At 42.9% G+C, this 21385-nt stretch overlaps 1 protein-coding gene and 1 pseudogene across 1 annotated transcript; both read left to right on the top strand.

The window, feature by feature from the left end:
• Nucleotides 1–143: 143 nt before the first annotated feature.
• On the top strand, nt 144–20945 carry GID4 (GID complex subunit 4 homolog). Its single transcript, XM_011359075.2, has 6 exons — nt 144–641; nt 5846–5905; nt 10821–10928; nt 13406–13507; nt 15286–15416; nt 17804–20945. Exons 1-6 carry the CDS (start codon nt 171–173, stop codon nt 17865–17867), a joined length of 936 nt encoding a protein of 311 aa, XP_011357377.1. The 5' UTR covers nt 144–170; the 3' UTR covers nt 17868–20945.
• On the top strand, nt 10069–10806 carry LOC111738837 (annotated as a pseudogene).
• Nucleotides 20946–21385: the final 440 nt, after the last annotated feature.

Below are 21385 nucleotides of genomic sequence, written 5' to 3'. Positions count from 1 at the left end.
CTTCGGGAAGACTACAAGTCCCAGAGGGTGCCTCGCGCAACCCGCCACGTGTTTTCTCCGCTAGCCAATGGGTGGAAGAGCCGCGTGAGCCTGCTCCCGCCCCTCTGGAGCGCCCGGGCCAATCGGAAGCGGTGCTGTGTGTGTGTGTATGTGTGTGTGCGCGTGTGTGTATGTGTGTGTGTGTGTGCGCGCGTGTGTGTGCGAGTGTGTGCGAGGGCAAGTGGGGAGGGGGACTCAGCTCAGGACGGGGAGGCCCTGCTCTCAGGTCCCGGGGTCCCGGTGGCGGCCGGAACGCTAGGTCCGCAGGCAGCGGGTGGGTGGTCCACCCTCCCGCCCCTACCCCGCGCGTGCGCGCCCCGGCCCCTCCCTCCCTGCCACCCTCCTCGACTCCCGCGCGGCGGCGGCGGTTCCTCTCCCCCCTCCCCCCAGCCCTGGCTCCGGGGGACCCCGCAATGCCGGTCCGCACCGAGTGTCCCCCGCCGGCCGGTGCCTCGGCCGCCTCCGCGGCCTCGCTCATCCCGCCACCGCCCATCAACACCCAGCAGCCCGGCGTGGCCACCAGCCTGCTCTACAGCGGCTCCAAGTTCCGCGGCCACCAGAAGAGCAAAGGGAACTCGTACGACGTAGAGGTGGTGCTGCAGGTGAGCGCCCGGCCGCGCCGGGCCGGGGCCCGAGGGCCTCCTCGCGGCGCTCACGGGCCGTGCCTGTCCCCGGCTCCTCGAGCCCGCAGCCGCGGGACAGGCCCTTGCCACCGGGCCTCCAGCACCCGGCACTTCACCCCCGGGACCTGCCCAGCTGGTGTCTCACACTCTGATCCCCAACCCTGATCTGCCCTCTCACATGCGGATCCTGTCGTGAGCAGCTACTGGCAGTACCTGAACACTCTGCCAGACTTGAAGCCTGCCTGGGATCTGGAAGCCCCCCACGACTGGCCACCCTCAAACCCAGGTCTTTTCCATGACCTGTCGACCCAAGATCAGCCCTCCCTCTTGTCCCTCTCTGACCCCGAAGAACTCTCCTTTGGTTTCTCCTTCTCGGGAACCTCCGCATGGTGGGTCCCATGTCAAATTCTCCCAGACCTGAGACATGCCTCCTTTTCCTGCTTTCCTCAGTCCCAGGAATCCTCAGACCCTGTGGTCCTCCTCCTCTCCTTAAGGTTTCCTCTTTGAAAGAACTTAATCAGCCCCCTTGGACCTGGGAGCACCCTCCCTCCATTAGCCCCTTCAGCCTGAGAGTCCCCAGCCCACAACTGATTCCTGGTCTCTGACCCCCACCAACTCCAAGACCAGGCACACATCCTGGGTGCTGCTAGGTGGGCCTCACAGTCTGTTAGGCTCTTGCCTCCTGTGCCCCCGCCCCCACCGTCCCAGTCTCTCTTTGATCTCTACACCCAGCTCCTCACAGCTGCACCACCACCAGGCCTCTTGCCCCAGGCTTCTAATACTCCTACCCCGTTCTCTGGCCACTTCCAGTAGGCTTCCAGTCTCTCCGGCCCAGACATTCCCACCCCATACATTTGTCTTCTTCCTTCCTAGCTCCAAGGGACCCTTTTTCCAGTTTCTTAATTTTTATCTGCAGAGCTAAGGCTTCCTCCCGGTCTCTGATAGTCATGTACTGGGAAAACTAACTCATCTAGTTTTATTTCTCACTCAGATATTTCCTTCCCATGTCTTTCCACCTCCCCCCATTTTACCTGGATTTCTGAGTACCTGCTGTCCGCCCCTGATAACTTTGGAACTACAGCTTCACCTGCCCTGGCCCTTTGTTACACCTCACCCCTCTCATACAAATAGTAATGCAATTGACATTTTTTTTCCCAGCCAAAGGAGATGGCAGTGGTTAATACTCCTTTTTCTCTTCCTTCTCTACAAAAACATTCCTCCTCTGTAGCTACCCTTGTCTGCCTCAGGACCCACTTTCCCCCTCCCTCTGCCCCTTTGTCCTTAGCCTGACACCCCACCTACTAGGCTGTTCCCAAAAGCCCCTCCAAACATCTGTCCCATTGGAAGGCCTTACAGAAGCTTTGAGATGTGTTATCTCAGTGCTGCCATGTGTGAAAACAGAATGTAGGATGTGTCTTTTCCGTATTCTTGCCCTTTGCCCTTTTAAATTTTCAGTATTCCAAGAAAGTAGGTCTCCCACCCAAAAGACAATGGGAATACATTTTCTTTTTGCTAACTAGAGCATTCATCAGCCTCTTTTTTCTTACTGTTTTGTGGGAATAAATGATTTTTGATTAGGAAAGCTGCATCTTCCTGTAATTGTATCTTTGGACTATAAACTTAAATTTCTATCATGATCCATGATATTTATTGTAATTGAAAAACTATCGTGGCTGAAGTATTTCAGGCTTCATAATTATGTGCTTCATGTGGTAATCCCCCTTCTTTTGCCTAAAATGAGAATTTAGTATGAAGTTACAAGTTTTTTTGTTTTGTTTTTTGCAACTAATCATAAAATTCTGGAAGTGAGACCCTCGTGTGGGCCATGTTTGGAATGATCTTGAATTTGTGCCTATTGTTTAATTTGATGGTTTCTGATATGATAGGGAACCACTGGCAGGGTAGTTAAGTGTCAAAGAGAAGTCTGCTTTGGTTACTGCGGCAACTGCTCTTTTGTCAATAGTGTGTTGTTTCTGAATTTCTGTCAGGTACCAGTTTCCTTGTGAACCAGTGGAAGCACTGATTGAGTTGGTACACAACTGATAAGTCTCAGGCCCAGAGCAGAAACCTGGCCAATGGCTGGAAGCTACTTGAGTAGGATTTGTGACAATGGGGACAGTGGTCATGCCCAGGAATGCTGCCCTACATCTGGACTGGTTGCTGGCCCATCATTGAGAGTCATTGGCATGTGAATTGCCCCATCATCTGGTTTTTCAGCCAGGACTAGTTTTTTGGACTCAGCCTTCTTCCAATACTGCTGCCTTTTATAACTCTTCCTCTTTCCTGCTTTCTTTTTTTCACAACAGCTTTATTGAGGTAAAATTTGAGATATAATTCACATACCATAGAATTCATCCACCTAAGGTATACAATTCAATAGTTTTGGGTATGTTAACAGAGTTATTAAACCATCACTGCAATCTAATTTTCATCACCCTGAAAATAGACCACATACCCCTTTAGCTGTAACCCTCCTCCAACCCTAGGCAACTACTGATTTTTTTCCTAAGATTTGCTTATTCTGGACATTTCATGTAAGTGGAATCTTATATGTTACTTTTTGTATCTAGTTTCTTTCATTGACTACAATGTTTTCAGTGTTCACCCATGTCATAGCATGTGTCATTGCTTCATTCCTTTTTATTGTTGCATAATAGTCCATTGTATGGATATATAGCATTCTATTTATCCATTGATCAGTTGATAGACATTTGGATTGTTTCCACTTTTTGGCTGTTATGAATAATACTGCAGTGAACATTCATGTACAAGTTTTTGTGTTGGACATGTCTTCATTTCTCTTGGATAGACACCTAGGAGTAGAATTGCTAGGTTACATGGTAACTCTATGTTTAACATTTTGAAGAACTGCCAGACAGATATCCTAAATGCCTGTGCCATTTTACATTTCCACCATCAGCATATGAGTGTTCCAGTTTCTCTACATCCTTGTTATTACTTGCAATTGTCCATCTTTTTTATTTGTGGCCGTGCTGGTGGGTGTGAAGTGGTATCTCATTGTGGTTTTGAATTTCCCTAGTGACTAATGATGTTGCACATCTCTTTGTGTGCTCTTTGGAGCACTTTCTTTTTTGAGATTCCAGTTTAAAAAGTTCTTCAAACTTTGTGAGATTTTGACTGGGTTTGTTGTTGTTGTTGTTTATTACTGTGACTATTCTATTTCTCCTCTGCCATTCAAGAAGCCAAGAGTAAAGTGAGAGTCAGGGTCACTGTGAAAGGAATAGTAAAAAGAGCAGCTGTTGGACACAGCTGTGCTGTGAGACCTTACTAAACATTTGCCTTGTTATTCTCATTGAGATGCTAGCCTGTTGTATAGTTAATGCTCTCTGCATTGTGGTGTATTTGAGTTCACCAACCGTCATCAAGATCAATTTGGGCAGAATGGGAGAGAGACACATGGTTGAATGGAGGCCAAACTGAAATTTTGATTCTTGAGCATGTGATAATCCATGCAAAATGTTAGCCAATTTACAGTTCAAATTTTAATCTTATTAGCAAGTATCCTTGCCACCTGATACCCTTTCCGGCATCTGTGAAACCCCAAACTATATTGAATTCAGTGAGGACTGCATACATGAAATTTAAGGCCTCAGATTAGGGTTATGTATCTTTTAATAAAAGTTCTTTGCTGAACCTTGTTAGTGCTGATCAGCCGCTTTACATAATGTTCAGTGCCAACGTCAGCAGATGAAGATATTTAAAATGCTTTGGCAGTTTTCAGATGGAATACCTTTGTCAATAGCGTCAAACTGTGAGAGCACTTTAGCTTCATTGAAACTCATTTGCTTTGGTGCTGACCTCATCTGGCTGAGTGAGCTCATTACAGTTTTTGAGGATTGCCTTATTATTTGATTTATGGTGTACTTGGAAGTAGTTGAGTACCCAAATCTGATAAATTCCCCAAAACTTTTCTAGTTTCTTAAAATGAGACCTCACTTAACATTAAAGTCTCAGTGTGATACAGCACCATCGTACTTTGTTTCACTTTAATTCCAGGGGTTCACTTTGTAAATAAATCAAATTGTCATGAAATCTGAAAATCTACCTGTTCGGGATGAACCTGTATATATTGGGATAAAATCCACTAATTATTATGTGTTCAGCTGCAAGTAACTATACTTATTTTAAAATAAGTGAACCCATTATCTCGCTTTGTGAGAAGTTTAGTGGGGGCTTCTTCCAGATTGGCTCATTCAGGGGCTCATTTCTTTTCATCTTTTTGTGCTGCCATCCTTGGCATTTTCCCAGCCTGTTTCTCCTCATGATCTCTAGATGACTGCCACAGGACTGGGCACTGTATGCAGATAATGCTGCCACCAGAGAAAGAAAAAGAGCTTCTTCATAGGCCAGAATCTTTCCTGGGAGACTTGTACACATATCTAGGTCGTTCACCCCTAAACCAATAACTCGCAAAGAGACAGGGGCACATGTTTGCCTTGGATCCATCAGGGTTGACCAGGTCTTGTGGAGCCAGGGTAGGTGCCAGAACAAGATCTGGGCCCTGCCAGCATGGAAAAGTAGGAAATTGGTTGTTCGGTAGGTAGTCAGCAATGTCTCAGCAACCAGTAATTGGTGGCTGCTAAACCTCAAAAGCTACTCCTGTTACCCCTGTTTATTTTAGGCTCCTCTTTTCATCAAGAAATACAAGCATTGTACATGAAATGGGCAAAGGAGGCATTCACAATGTATTCTGATTTGGGGTTGGCATTTCAGTTTATAACTGAAATTTATACCACATAAGTCTTCGAAAGTTTCCTTTTCTGAATATTCTGCCTATTTTATAGAGAAATAATTCAGGATGGTGCTTAGTGTAAATACAGGGGAGGAGTGGACTTGCTAGACCAGTGACTGAACAGTATGGAGATAGAAATAGGCCAGAAAGAGACTTGGGTCTGAAGATATTCAGCTGAAGGAAGCCGAGAGGATCCTGAGATCAGTTTGCTTCGTCTGAACAGGCATGTGGATGGTGAAGACTCAGAAATGTCTCAAAGGCCATTGATCCCTAGGCTGTGCTGGGCATGCACTGGCTTCCAGGCCTCCCTTAACCCAGCTGGTCTCAAAGGTGCCTCTGACCACTGGACACGTGGATTTCCAGAGTACCTTCAGCTTGTCTCCTGGTGGTTCCTCCATTTGTAATGAGGCTGTTTGTCCTTTCTTTCCAGCATGTGGACACGGGGAACTCTTACCTTTGTGGGTACCTGAAAATTAAAGGCCTTACTGAGGTAAGCACTCATTTAAATGAACTAGAACTGAAAAGAGGACGGCATACTCAGCAGTCTTAGATTATGAAGGGCAGATAGTTTTGACTCTTTGAGGCTTGATTAAAGTGCCCTCTTTTTATGTGTTGTTAATATATGGTGAACATAAAGCATGCAGTTTTGATGTGTCCTGTTGGAAAGTATACAGATTCACAAATCTTTAAATGTGACCAATACTATCGATTTCATTTTTAATCCTTTTTGAGGAAAAAAATATATAGTAAGAATATGGCTATCACCCTCATCATAAGTAAACAATAAGTATAACACCATCATAAGTATAACATAAGAATTGAGATAAGCCTCAATCCTTCGAGAACCGAGGTCTTTGAAGTTCTCTTAACCCAGTAGTTCATTGGAACAATGAAAAATGATCGTCTAGTTTCTAACAGAAGTAGCTGCTGTGTAAACGTAGAGTGTTTTCCTTTGAACCAACTTTTTAAACCTCAGAACTCCTGGGAATATAGAAAGCAAGAAAGAGCATTCTTTTCCCACTAGTGAGTAAACAGGAAGAGGAAGGAAATGACTGAACTGGCTGCTTAACTCCACAGTGAGGGCCTGGACTTGACCTAGCTATAGTGCCCCATTGACCTGATTGGTTCTCACTGTCTTGATGGCCCAGCAGTGTTTGCAAATGGTCCATGGAGCCATGGAAAGGAACTGGGTGACTTTCTCATTCTGTCCTTTACTGGTTCCATGACCTTTAATTTCCTTTCAATTTCCTCATCTATATAATGACAATTTAAAATACCTGCTCTTTCTACTTAAGGGGCTTGTCCTAGCAGGGAGGAAACAATGTAAGAGTAAGTGGTAGACTGAAATGTGATACAATATGGGATACAAACAAGGCACTGATTATCCTCAGTCTGGAAACAGTTGTTTCTGCCTCCTTGATTCCATATGGTTCTTCTACCTCTCTATTAGAATTTTGGTTGAGAATTTTTTATGAAGTTTGTTGTCAAGATGAAAAAGTAATCTCTTCATCACCTCTGGAAACTTAGTCAAGCAAGGATAGGAAATTATAGCAAAATGAAGGATGCTAACCTTTAAATTTGTGATAGTAGAAAACATATAGTAAATAGAATATATTCAACTCTTAGGCAGTCAAATGTATTTATTAATTGAATGCAGAACATAAACATTTAACTTCATAGGGAAACCAAGAAAATTTGTAATGTGGAATGTTTAATGCTGATTCTAAAATCAGTCACTTTGGTTATAGGAAGCTACACAGAAATGTTAAGTAGCATTAAAAATTCCAAAACAGTATACAGAAATGCTAGGAACTTTCCATCAGGAGCAAGTAACCCTGATGAAGGGAAGCCCCTCTGAGTCACAAACAGCCAGGCTCCCTTGAGGAGGGGGCGCTGGCATAGCCCTTCATTGGACTTAGGCTTGTGGCCAGAACTCAGAGACCACCCTCCTGGCGAGTCCTTCCTGTACCCGGAGTGCCCTCATGAGCACACAGCCTCCCCAGAGTGGCTTTCTCCAGGTCAAGTGGTGGACTCAGTTATGGTGCTGAAGTGGCTTAGTTAGAGAAAGGCTGATGTGTTTCCTGAGTCCTACTCAACTTCAGGATTCTTTGAATTTATCTTTTTTAATAATGTTTTTTAGTAACTTTACTGAGATATAGTTCACATACCATATAATTTACCCATTTAAAATATATAATTCATTGGCTTTTAATATAGGCACAGAATTGTGCAACTGATAAATAACTTTTTAAATTATATCTGATACATGGTCACTGTAGGTAATTAGTAAAATGCAGAAAAGAGTGATTATTCTTTGAATGTTTTTATACCTGTATTATAAAATGCAATTATCCATTTTGTTTGCTTTTCCATTGATAGCTGTTAAAATCTAAAATACGTAATTTATTTTCATAAAACTATGTAAATAGTTTGGGTTTTAGTTATAGTCTTCCTCATGTTTACAATATGGAATTAACTACTCAATTGGAGATAATTTGCCTCTTAGCTACCTCACATTCACGAACAAGCACAGCTTTAAGATTTGTGTGCCTTCTGGAAATGAAATCCCAGAATTATGGAGAATGGGTGTCAAATACCATTCTCATTGCAATTCTGAGCCAGCCACCAGTAAGGAGAGGGACCCTTCTGGGCTGGCAACTGGCACAGGGCCTGCGAGGAGCCGAGGTTTGGGGAAGTCACGTCAGGCCCTTCACTCATTCGATAGTTTAGAAGGGTTTGGAAAATCCTGCTAAGATTGTGCTACATTTGCATGAAACTGGGGAGACAGGTCACACTAAACTCAGACCGATGTGTAAACAGAGTGCTTAGTTTACACATTTACAAATCAAGTTACATGCAGGTTCTAGAAGTTCTCTTTGACTTATTGCCAATTGAATATTGATCCCCCAGAAGACAGGTCTACATGGAAAGCCATACCCATCCCCTGACAGTTTTTGGTGAGCCTAGAATCAGTGAGGTGAACAAGTGGGGTGGACAATTTAAGTACCTGGCAACAGCCAGTCCATCATAAGAAGCCCACACCTGCTTAGAGAGGTTGGGGGGATGCTGGTTATGCCTCTCTCTCTGACTCATTTTCTTGATATCCCTCCTCCTGATAATAGATTTTTCTTTGGCTCTATGAATTACCACCAATTTGGCTGTAGTCAGGTGCTTGAATTTCTTCTGTCCTGCACTATGAGAGATTTCGTCTTTTTGGTGATATCTGTATTTGACTTTCATTCATTACATATTTTATTTCTCTGAGTTTGGGGGTACTTTGTAGTCACCCTGATGTGCCACCTAAAATGTTTTTATAGAGAAGTCTGTACAAACCATTCATTAGGAAAACTAGTGATTTGAACCATAAGTGTTTTCTTTGTATTATATAATAGGATCACTTTATCATTTTCTTCTCTCTCTTTTATGGAAGTTTTGAAAAAATATTAAAGTTTGAAACTCAGAAAAATCAATATTTCAATTTAAAATCTGAAGTCAGGTGCTAATTTATATAGAACTTTTTTTCTTAGTAGGCTTCCCTAAAACGGATTAGTAATTTACACCTTTAAAATCAGATTTCCATTTAGAAAATGTCCTTTCATTTCTTCATTCTGTATAAATATTAATATGAAGAGCCTAGGAACAGTGCTGGGGTAAAGGGATTGTGGTTTTGGGAATGTTGAATTTATAACATTTGCAAGTTTACTGTTGAGAAAACAGAATGCCTAGTGTTTTATCGTGAAGCAGGCACCTTCAGTTACTGCAGTGGTGATGGCGATGCTGATTCCTGACAGCAGCTGAGCCTGTATAGTGGCATTTCTCAGGAAGGTATCGAGCCACATGGCAGGGAGAAAAGTCAAAGCCATTGGAAGGGATTTATTTTAAACATGTGTAGGTGTTTGATGCAGAGCAAGAGGGGCTTACATAGGGTCCGAAAAAGAAAGTGGGGCCTCCGTGGTCCCAGGAACATTAGGACCGTAATCCACGGTTTACCAGGCACTGCCATCATTACCATGCTCCTTAGAAACCAGGGGCTTGGCAGGCTGGGCTGAGGGGTTGGTTGGTTGGTAGGGTTTTTATAGTGTTAATTTTTCTTTTGTTAATTTGGTGCCTTCTCATTAGCAAGATGAACAAATAGCAAATCAACAGGTGTATTCTAAACACTCAGGATGACAGCTTACTTATTTTTTCCAGCAATATTTTTTGTGATTATGATTTACATATATTTGTGGTCGTGATTTATGTATATTTTCCTAGTTTAAATCATCTTTGTTCATATGATAGAATTAAATATATCTAGTATATCAAGGTATTCTACAAAAAAATCCACTTGAAGAATTGCCACCAAAGGGACAAACCATTGAGCCAGTGTGAGAACCAGTGGGCCAAGCCATGGCTTAAGGGAGACTACTCTGTGAAGGCTCTGATTTTGGAGCCTCTTTGGGTGTTTTCCTTGGGAAGTATAATCTACTTAGTTATCATCTGCTTTATATGCTGGAATATTCATAATTACTTGTGGGAATTGTCCAAATTCTTTTTTGAGTGATCAACACATAACAAGTGAAATCAGAGAAGGGTTCTCTGCTTCTGACAAAGTCTCCGACCCCCGCAACACACACTCTTTGGGCACCTTCAATTCAGGTTCTCTCTATAGCCATGGGTAAATTGCTGGGCCTAACTCTGGTTCAGATTGTTGATTAGCAGTGTGATCATTTTTTCAAAGTACTGGGAAGAAGTTAAACAAGGTTGATTTTTCCTTTGTAGAAGGTTAAAATTCCTGGAAACAGTGGCTATCCTCACCAACAATGCCTCAGCATCTAGGGTTGTTCTTGGGCCTCTACCCTCACGAGCCAGGTCCCAGCTGCGCTAGGAAGTTGCACAGACTGTGGTGGTGAGATACTGCCTGCAAAGGCCTTAGTTGGATGGGAGGGAGGTGCAACTTCCAGGGGACAACCTGCCACCTGCCAAGCAACTAGCTGCCATTGGCTACAAGACCTTCTCTACCTTCATGGTTCTCACTGTGTGTGGGGGTTACCTCTGCAGTGTCCAAGCCTACCACTATTTCCAGCTCTCAGAGCCAGGCTGCAGAAGAACAGAAGACATCAGGAGTCCTATAGAGTGGGTTTCTTTTCCTTGACCAGAAAGGCCTGAGGCATGCTGTGGAAAGACCTCACCTGCAATCATATCAAGAGAACTAGGGCCTTAATGGTTTTCAAATCCTGCTGAGGAAAAGTGCCCCTCTTTTCTCTGGAACTGCAGTTTGGAGAGACTATCACATCATAACAGGAATTGGGGCCAGGGAGGGGGGCGGTGAGGCACACCTACAGACATTAAATATTTTGCCATGAAAAAAAAAAAGATTAAAACTGTTCAACATCTTGTGTTGATATCTGGGTTTTTTACCATAGGAGTATCCAACCCTTACAACTTTCTTTGAAGGAGAAATAATCAGCAAGAAACACCCTTTCTTAACTCGAAAGTGGGATGCAGATGAAGATGTTGATCGCAAACACTGGGTGAGTAAATCTTTGGTTGCTATAGGCCACCAGGGACTGCTGGGGAGCTGAGGAACTTGGCTCTAAGGGTCTTATCACCATCTCCCTGTCCTTTCTGTTTGTCTATCTCCTATTTCTAATCTGCTGTACTTGGGGGAACGCTGTGAAACATAATAATGGCCTCTGACTTTAGGATGTGAAATGGGGATGCAGTTCCTGGAAACCTATCCCTCCTGTTGGCAAAACCACAGGAGGCTTCTTCTCATCCTAGCTCCTGATAGACAAAGCGCAGTCTTATTAAGTGCCGGCAGGATGCTGCGGAAAACCTCAGCCCCCTCCCGCCTCTAACTGTCAGGTGTGGAGCATGTTCTCATTCACCAGGAGAGAACACTTCGAAGCAACTTAGAGTTATTGTCCTCGAGTCTTTTCATAAGTCTTGTGTCTTCAAAAATCAATTTCTCAACCTATCATAATAGCCTTTGGCTTAGTCGACCATGGCAGTGATTAATTTTAGTTTAAAAATGAGAAAGTCCAGTGTGCTCACCCTCTAAGCCAACCAGAAATGACTGTTGTGTCAGTAATGAGGATTCTAGAATTCCTCATTCTTCCCATGGCCACTCAGACCTGGCTGTTTACACTCTCCTGAATCTGGCTCAGCAGTTCTTAGAGAGGAGCCCTACTGCAGTTAACCCAATCTAAGTTAATTTTACTGTAGATTAGCTGCTTTTCTTATTAATGTTTTCCTCTTGAGTTAAGAAAGGAACATCTATCAAATACTGAGTTTCAATTAAATTTAAATTTAAACTTGAGCTTTTTAGAACATTTTTTGAAAGTTAGTTGTTTTGACTGTTGTAGCAACGAGACACTAAAAGTTAGACAGTCATCCATGTCTCTATAATAAAAGAGAATGAACAAGGTTTCAGTATGTTTCAGTGTCCAGAAGGTTGGAAGAGCCCTAGTGGTGGCTGAGGGTGCCAGTGCCAGAAAGCAGCGTTGGAGGGCTCCTCGGTGCCATCTGGTCCCACCTGCCCAATGCCGGTTCTTTCTCTATGGCTCACCACCTCATGAGATGGCTCCTTTCTCCCTGTACAGCCCCAGTGAGAAGAAAGTTCTTTCTTCCTTGTAACTCAGCCTGCTTCCCATTCAACTTAGTTTTCTATCTCAAACTGGTCCCGCAAAAAGCAAGGTCTTTGAGGCTCAGTGAAATCCCAGTAATGTAATGTAATTTCAGGGGCCTTCTTAGGCTAGGTTGGCTAAAAATTAAACATCTGCAAAGCATCTCTTATTTTCCCATTGACTTTCATTAGAACACTGGAAAATACCTGGGACTCCAACCTTTGTTAGGGTGGATTGAAATATTTCGAGTTGTCTGTGGCCATCCACCCTGAACACACCTGATCTCGTCTGAAATATTTTGAGTGAAAAAGGGATAAAGAAGGCCACCCTTGGCACTGACATGCTGGGCATTGTAAGATAAGAAGCTGGGCCTGCGGACTATTTCCTCACCCAGCAGTTCTAGTTTCTGTTGCAGTACTCAGCATTTCTCATAACTTTCCCAACCCACGGAGGACTCCCCGATTCCCTCATGAGACTTCTGGAGGTCTATATCGTTCCTTGGTCAGGGATTTGTAATGTCTAATAAACTTTACCTGATACCATTTTTCCATTGTAAACTAGAATCAGAGACATCATATTTCGCCTTCAGATTTTCCTGAGTGGTATTTAAAGTTGGAATTACAGTGGTACTATATAGTCAAGATTCCATATACTTAATGAACTTCAGCTTCATATCCTATATCCTAATATTCTATTTAAGATGTTTTCTTATAAAATTAATACATGCTTATTTTAAAATATTTGAGAAAAAACAGAAAGGAAAAGGGAAAAAATCATCTATAATGGTAACATCTAAAGCTAAAACAGGTATTAACCTTTTCCTGAATCTCACTTGAGTATACTTTTTTTAAAAAACAAAAAACGTATCATAAGATACAGTTTTGTAACCTACTTCTGGTGTGTTTTTTTTGTTTTGTTTTAATTTATCCATGTACTCCCCATTTCCAGTTTCTACTTACCTAGATGACCCCAAACCACTATATTGTGTCAGTGAACCTGCTCACAGGTCTGGTTCTGTATGCCTTTTTGCTACTGATGATTCACTTACAGGAATCTTTTAACTTATCCTTGCTTTGGCTGTCTATGGTAAGGTATTCTGAAAAAAGGCCCCCTAAATTACATTTGTTCTCATTCTATGGCCTTTCCTCAGGCCATGTTCACTAGGCAGGCAAAACCCCATGGTGCCTAGGTTGAGTCCAGGCATCTGTCCCAGAGTCCAGGTCTTAGTTCAGTGGGGGCAACCAAAGGCTCTCTTGCTAATCCTCAGCCTTTGCTGCTCTTGCTGGTGCCGCAGCCACCAGCCGTCGTGTCTTTGAGGTGATTGCACCTGGGCACCAAAGGGTAACACTGACCAGTTCTCTTACTCTATTTTTCGCTTTTAGGGCAAGTTTCTAGCTTTTTATCAGTATGCAAAATCATTTAATTCAGATGACTTTGATTATGAAGAGCTGAAGAATGGGGATTATGTCTTCATGAGGTGGAAGGTAAGCTCCGCTCCCCCCACCCCGTCAGGTCCTCCAACTGTGTCAGCTCCTGTAGTGTACCACCCCCATCTGCTCCCTTTGTCCAGTGCCTATTACAATTGTCTTCTTGTCAGTGTGTTTACACACTCATAAAAGATAGGCACAGCTCCAGGGCACAATGGTTTACTGCTAACATCCCAGACAGTTTGTTTCTGGTTAAACTGTTTAGTGTTAGCAGATGAATTCATGCCTGAGGGTGGTCACCCATGACCTTGTGTTTGCATCTTCTCCCTTTCCTTTCTCTCACCCAAAAATCCCTTTGGCTCTCCACAGAATCAGCCCTAGTGTTCTGTGAACTTAGGGTAGAGCCAAACTCTCTTTGAGCTTGGTCATCTTCTATCCCCTATTCTCAGCCACAGGCTTAAATGTCATTTAAGTGACTGTTCCCTTACCACATCCTTGTCCATGGCTCAGTGCAGTCCCCTACTCATCTGGTTCTCTCCAGCTCAGGACACGAGGGACCAGGAATGAGATTTGAGTTTTCTACTCACCCCACCTCAGAGAACTCCATCTGGCCATACTCCATGGATTGGCTTTGGGCTGAGAGGTCATTTGTGCTCCCTGCTTCGATAGCACAATAGTTATTATGTTATGGCCGCAGGATAGCAAAATCACGAAGCAATTTTGTTAAATCACTTTTTGAACAAACACCCACCTCCAGCCCTACTCCCCAATCTGTAGGAAAAAGCTGTTTTATCTTGAAATCTTGCCAGCTTTCATATAGACAAATCATTTAGAGGAGTCAGTCCCAACTTTTACTTTGTGTAGCTAATATTTTTGAAGAGTGGGGATCATCACTCATTTAGGAGACAGTTCCTAGGTGCTGAGCCCTTCCCTCATGAGCTTGCCATCTAGTGGGAAATAAGCCAACTAAAAAACCTGTTAAAGAAAGTATCTTATAAGGTTCTAATTTTAAAATTAATTTTAAGAACTATAATTTCAGAGGTTGAGGAAAGAGAAAAGAAGAGTGTCCTAAGATCAAAAAAACAATAGCGTTGTTTTGTTGCCAAAGAATTTCTCAGGGTGATTCACCTGTGTGCTTTTAGTAGACCTCTTCGGGCCCTGGGGCCTCTAACCTCGTCTCCCTAGGAAAGTAGGTACCAGGACGCAGTCTTTCAACTCTTGGCTCCAACCAGAGATAACAAACTTGCCTCTCAAGGGGCCTGATCAAGAACAGTATCATTCTGGCTGCTTTCAATGAAGTGTAGAGTTGTTTAAGGGGATATTACTGGGCTACTGGTGATTGAGCTGCCTTCAGAATGATCCACAGGCAAACAGAAATGACCCCCTGTTCTAGAGGTGATCAGGAACTTAGTGACAGTTCCTGGAGTGGAGCAGAAAATTATTTTTCCCCAAGTAGTTCTGTCTGCGAGCTCTGAAAGATATGTAGGTAAGTACATAAATAGGTAGGTACGTAGGTAGGTAGGTAGGTAGGTAGGTAGGTAGGTAGGTAGGTAGGTATTGATCGGTTCATTTATGAGATGTGTGGATAATGGTACCATGTCTTAGTTACTGATTCTAGTGAGCTCAAGACACGGTTTGCTGCATTAGAATGTAGAATAGTCGAGTGGTACATGAATGCTATTCACAAGTCAGGTTGAAATAAGAGGCTTGCCATCGCCTAGGAAGTCTTGGCTTGACCATGTAATGGTGGAACCTTGGAACCATCTGATGGTTAACAAGGAAGCTCCAGAGGTGGTTGAAGCACACTGTTACTGACATTCCCCATCTGTGTGCAGGAACAGTTCCTGGTCCCAGACCACACGATCAAAGACATCAGCGGTGCTTCCTTTGCCGGGTTCTACTACATCTGCTTCCAGAAGTCGGCAGCCTCCATAGAGGGCTACTATTACCATAGGAGTTCAGAATGGTAAGGAGCCCCAGAGGCTTACCCTTGGCTCACCAAATTCTAAAGGAAATCTTTGCCTGTCTCTTTGTGGATTTCATGCTCTATTTGGATGCTGAGGACCTCTTTAAATGTTCTCAGTTGTTCACACTAGGAGCTCATCTCCATCCATAGAGCAGAGTAAACAGGATGAAAATTAAGTGCTAGGTAAAGGAACTCACTGCTTAATGCTTTTAAGCAATCAAGCAGTACTATGCTTTCAGCATTTTTATCTCAGTCTTTGCTGGTTTTGTATTAAGTCCTCCAAAATTTAATCAGTCAGTAACTAAAATGTCAGCTCTGGTGCACAGTGTGAATTTTGTTGTCAAAAGTCTTTTTAATTTTATGGTCACTTTCAGATACTAGTCCCACTTGCACTTGATTTCATCCTAGTTACCTAGAGGCCCATGGGACTTGACAGTCCTGCCCTGCGTTTGGTTCAAGATAAAAGACCAAATGCCACTGCAAGTGCTCTCTTTTTTGACCTTTTAGAGGATTCTCCTTCCTCCTTGCTGCTTTTTAAGCACCTTGTTATACCTGAAGGGTGAACCATATCATAAAATACCTGATTTACTCTCTGAATGTAGAAACACCTTATTTCCTTTCAAATTTTCTACTTTTGTGGCTTGTGAGTGATCTTATCTCTAGTTGACGCAAATTTCTTGTACAGTGGCAGCAAACTGATATCTGCAAGTCAGTGCCCTTGGGCTAAGGGCAGTACCAGCTCCTCTGAGAGCCCCAGTTATTAGAGTTTCAATAATTATTCTGTTTTCAAAGGAGTTTTTAAAACTTTTCATAATTTTTTAAAATTATAGCTTTATTGAGATATAGTTCGTATACCATCGTATACACTTATTTAAAGTGTACAATTCAGTGGTCTTTAGTATAGTAACAGAGTTGTGCAGCCATCACCACAATCAATTTTAGAATGTTTTTATCACCATGGGAAAAAATCCTGTACCCCCTTAACCATCATCCCCAGCTCCCTAGTCCTTCTCATCCCTATGCAACCATTGATTACTTTGTGTATATATATATAGATTTACCTATTCTGGATATTTCACATAAATGGAGTCGTATATTACGTGGTCTTTGTGTCGGACTTCTTTAACTTAGCATAATACTTTGAAGGTTCAGCCCTGTTGTAGCATGTATTAGTACTTCATATTTATTGCGGAATAATTTTCCAATGTAAGGATATATACCACATTTTGGTTATTCATTCATCAGCTGATAGACACTTGGTTGTTTTCACCTTTTGGCATTATGAATAATGCAGCTATGAACATGGGTGTACAGGTATCTGTTCGAGTTCTTGCTTTCAATTCCTTTGGGTATATACGTAGGAGTGGAATAGCTGGGTCATATGGTAATTCTATTTCCGACTTCTGAGGAATGGCCAAAGAGCAACTATACCATTTTCCACAGCAGCTACATCATTTTGCATTTCCCATCAGCAATATATGAGGGTTATAATTTTTCCACTTTCTCCATATGCATATCCTCCCAGCACTTAATATAATGTCTTTATGATTAGAGTGGGTATAAAGCGGTATCTCATGGTTTTGATTTGTATATTCTGATGGCTAATACATAATCTTTTCTTGTTGATTTTTTGGATAAGACATAAATTACTTTTCCTATGTTCCTCCTCACTTCTATGTGAAACAAATTAGGAGAAAGCTAACACCCACACCAGCAACTGACAGCCTCGATGGGTTATCACCCCCATATGTGGATTGTCCTAGCCTCTGTTTCTCCTTCATCTGCTCAACTCAGAGTACCTGCCAATGGGGAAACACAGACACCACCTCAAAATTCTCTAATGTCCTTAAAGTCTAACGGACATGTCTGGGGAGTGAGAAAATGAAAATGAATGGTAAAATAAAGGTTAGCTATGAAGTTATCTTTTCCATTCTACCTTTGGATTCTGGGAGAATTGGGATATGCCCATGTTATCTATGAAGCTCTGAGGATATTACAGCTTGACATTCCAGAAGGAGCTGAGATGCTGGACATCAGAGAGAGGCAGAGTGAGCAGAAGGGTAAGAATGAGCACCAGGGCTTCGGTCTGTGTCTTTTCTCAGAGTTTACTCAGCCTCTCCTTTTATAAGACACTCTAGAATTGTTTCATGATTAGAGCAGAAGGCCTAAAAATAGCTCATCTTGCGCATAGTTCAAGAGGACTAACCAAAGAAATAGAAATAAAACCAAACTTGGTTCACCTAAAGAAGTCTGAGATGAATTTGCATTCCCATCCAAATATGTGGTTTGTCGGGTACTCTGGTTGGGGGTTCTTTAAAACATCCTTTGTTCAGTTTTCAGGATGCTGAGACAACTGCCTTCCGTTTCTGTTTTTTCTCCCATTGCAGGTATCAGTCGCTCAATCTAACTCATGTTCCTGAACACAGCGCACCCATTTATGAATTCCGGTGACAGTGGTTCAGAACAGCAACCAAATAAAACTGAACTTGGCAAAAAAGAACTTTGCCAAGAAAATCGTGTACCTGCCAGAACCAGGAGAACATGTGTTCCTGTTTCTTCACAAGCAGACTCGCATCAGAAAGCATGAATGTTAACCCACAGAATCCAAGGAGCATGGCTGACCAGCAGGGCAGGTGGAGGAGGCTGTCTCCATTCTTCCTCCCTCTCTGTGGCAGTTTAGTCTTAATCTGTTTTTAAAGCTACCATATATGCACTTTTCCTTCCTGCACAGCTAACTTCTGTATCACTGAAATGCCCATTCCTTCTTCCATTCCCACCTCTAGCCAAGTAGGTCAGCCCCTGGTCACCCTCGGCCTTGGTGCTCAGTGGTCCCCATCCAGGCCCCCCACCCCCCCCAGTTGCTTAGTCTGGTAGCTTAAGAAAAGGCAGAACAGAGCCCTAGCACATGTGTGCCCCCCAGAGCTCTGTGCAAGGAGTTGGTGAGCTGCAGCAGTATCCGCCAAAAAAATGTGGAGCGGAGGCTGATTGTTTAACAGGGTCAGCTGGCGCTGCCCAGCCTTGTGATGTTCACGACAAGCTAGTCAGTGGCTATTAGGTTCCCTGGGCCTGCCATCGGGGGTCACTGAATTTAAGGCTTCCAGATCCCTGGCAGGAACAGATTCCAATCCTGCTTACTCAGCACGTTTGCTCCAAAATTTTGAACTTGAGGGCAATACTAAACTTAAAAAAAAAAAAAAAAAGAGTTTTTTTATTACAAAATTATTTTTATGGTCCCTTTAACAAGGACCCTATGGCAAATGCACAATTATTCAGAATTACATTTTATCGTTTTCACATTGAAAACAGCAAATGTTGACTTAGTAATTTTTATACCTATATATGTAAATGTATATTTAATCAACCAGCAGTTTGGAACTAGTCATCCTGGTACAAAAGTTTTGCAGCATTGCATAAATTATAATGCTAAACATGAGAACTGTTTTTGAGGCCAGTTTAGCATTTGTACCTCCTCCTTTTGCTACTCAAAACAGCAGTGCTTCGTGGCGACTTCTTCCATCGGGCAGAAGGGGCCGTCTTTCTCCTAAAACAGTGACTCTGAAATGGGATGGGGGTGGGATGGGAACATGAACACGCTCAAATAACTCAAGGCTCATGTGCCAAAGTAAGTGTGTGTGTATGTATGTGTGTGTTTATTTTGTTTTGTTTAATGTTTAAAAAGCTTAATAGGTTGGCATCAGTTGTGGACCACAGATAACAGGCAGGGCTTTGGGGAGGGATTGGCATTTTCTGGTGGTTTACAAACTTAGAGTACAAGAGGGAAAGCTTTAACAACAAGATAGCATTATAACTCACAGGAGCAAAACAAGCTGAGAATTGTATATCATGGGCAGTGTAAAACAGCACAAAGCCCTTGGTCTAGATGAGTGGCAAGAAGTCTTCTGTTCTTAAAAGAGTGGCTTTCCTTTTAATGATATGTGTACTGTATGTTACTAAGGTTGAATGTTAGGGGAAGCCTTAAAGAAGTACATGGGAAAATAGTCAGCATTGGGACATCTAGGATGTATAGTCCTAAGGCTTTGTGCAGAGGTGTGACCAACCCATCTAGTCAGGCCAGGGCAATGGAGCCTGAAAAAGTTGCCTCAGTGACTTCCATGGAAAAATGATTCATGTCCATTCTCGGAGATGAGTCACAAATGTTTTTCTTGATTTTAAAACTCCAGAAGGCAACAAATGGGTAAGTCTGGTTAAACCTAGCTGAAGGCACAGTAATTAGATGACACTCACTGTAGCTTCAGTTTAGCTGATGGGTATCATCTAAGAATAAAAGAGGCAGCAGGGCTTTGCTGACTTTATGCAGCATGAGCCTTTGCATTTCACTTCCATTCTCCCACAGCATGCTTGTGAACATTGTCTGCATTTTGCAAGCTCCTTGAAGGATATAGGCCCTACTTAGAACACTGGGCATGGCGGGGTCACCTTCTGGAGCTTGTCAGTGCCTCTGTGTGGCTCTAAGAGGCTGGTAGATTGGCCAATAGGGCGGAGAAGGACATTTGCCAACGTTGATGGTATTCAGCTAGCCAGATGGGCCAGGTTCTATGTAGGATTTTTTTCGTTTTTAGCTACGTAATGAAGGGCACCAGTTTTGGGGGAAATGAAGAAGTGATACCTTTATTAGATCTTTCAGACACATCTGTGATGTGTGTGTAAAACCTGCCCATCGAGGGCAGGGAAAGGATTGTTTTCCACCTCCTCTCGGTAACTCCCATGTAGTCCACATCAACTCTTTTTCTCTTGCTTGGTTTCCAAAAGCACTTTGGGGATCGTCTCCATCTGCAATTATTCTTTCCAGAATCTCAGTGGTTTACATGCCTCTGGTACTATGTGCAATAGTTTTGGTTGACACTTGTATTCATCATTCAGAAATTAGTGCCGATTGCAGATTTTCTACCATCTTCCTCTACCCCAAACAAGCCAGCCAAGAGATGGGATCCTGGAGATTTGGCTGTTCTTACTCCACTGCCCAGAAAACTTCCATTCTACAGTCTCAGCCTCATCACTCTTCTGTGCTGGAATTATCCCTTCCCACCCACCCGTCCTTTTACACTTTACAGTTTTTCAGCTACAGCCCAAAAGTACCTGAGCAATGCCTAATATGAAGTAGAACGTCCATCTGAGGGCTGGGTCTGTTGATGTGGAAATCAGAAACCCATGGGAGCAGAGGGGCTTCAATGTCATTTGTTTTCAGAACAGGGAATTCCTATTCTAAGGCCTTGAAATGATTTTTTTTTCCTCATAAAATAGTCTGATAAGCTAATTTTTAAAAAGAAATGCCATTAAGTGTGTTGCATTGTGGTTTAAAATTACTAACGAGTTCTGGAAAAGAAAATATTCAATTTTGAGTCCTAATGCGTTTTTAAAAATTAGATGTGAATGGGTGCAAAGTGTGAATATTTTGTTTCTTTAGGGAGGACATGTGGAAAGGGTTTGAGGGTTTGGGATGGGAGAAGTATTTTGCAGAGCTATCAATGTCCAAATAATTTTTTTAAAATAAAGGTATTTAAGCAGTGATTCTGTCCTATTTCTAAATCAAAATCTTTTAGTTAGAAGACACCAGCCTCTTTCTGGCCCTGTGAAGGTTTCTGGGCCACTGGAGACCCTGAGACCCCTACAGGCTGCGAACAGGCTGAGGCCTACTTGGGAAGCGATGCAGTGCCATGCCCTTATTTTCTTCTCGTTCTGGATGTTGTCAGACACTCAGTACTTCTACTCGAGCTGTATTTTGTTGATTTCTATATTTTTTTGCATGTGTTCAGAATTTATACTTTTATTTAACACAGAATAGGCAAATGAAGCTATATGTTCACCATCTGCTTCGCAGTCTGGCGTTGGCACAGGCGATGTGGACGGACAGGCAGTGGCCCCTCTCCCCTCAGTGCCTGGTCCTTGGAGGAAATACCTGAGCCCCAAAGAACCTCAGTTCCTGAACGGCTGCACCAGCAATGTCCTGA

The sequence above is a fragment of the Pteropus vampyrus genome, unplaced genomic scaffold (genome assembly GCF_000151845.1).
Source record: "Pteropus vampyrus isolate Shadow unplaced genomic scaffold, Pvam_2.0 Scaffold44, whole genome shotgun sequence".
Lineage (NCBI taxonomy): Eukaryota > Metazoa > Chordata > Mammalia > Chiroptera > Pteropodidae > Pteropus > Pteropus vampyrus.
The sequence above is the reverse complement of the archived record's forward strand: the minus strand, read 5'-3'. Positions and strand labels throughout refer to the sequence as shown.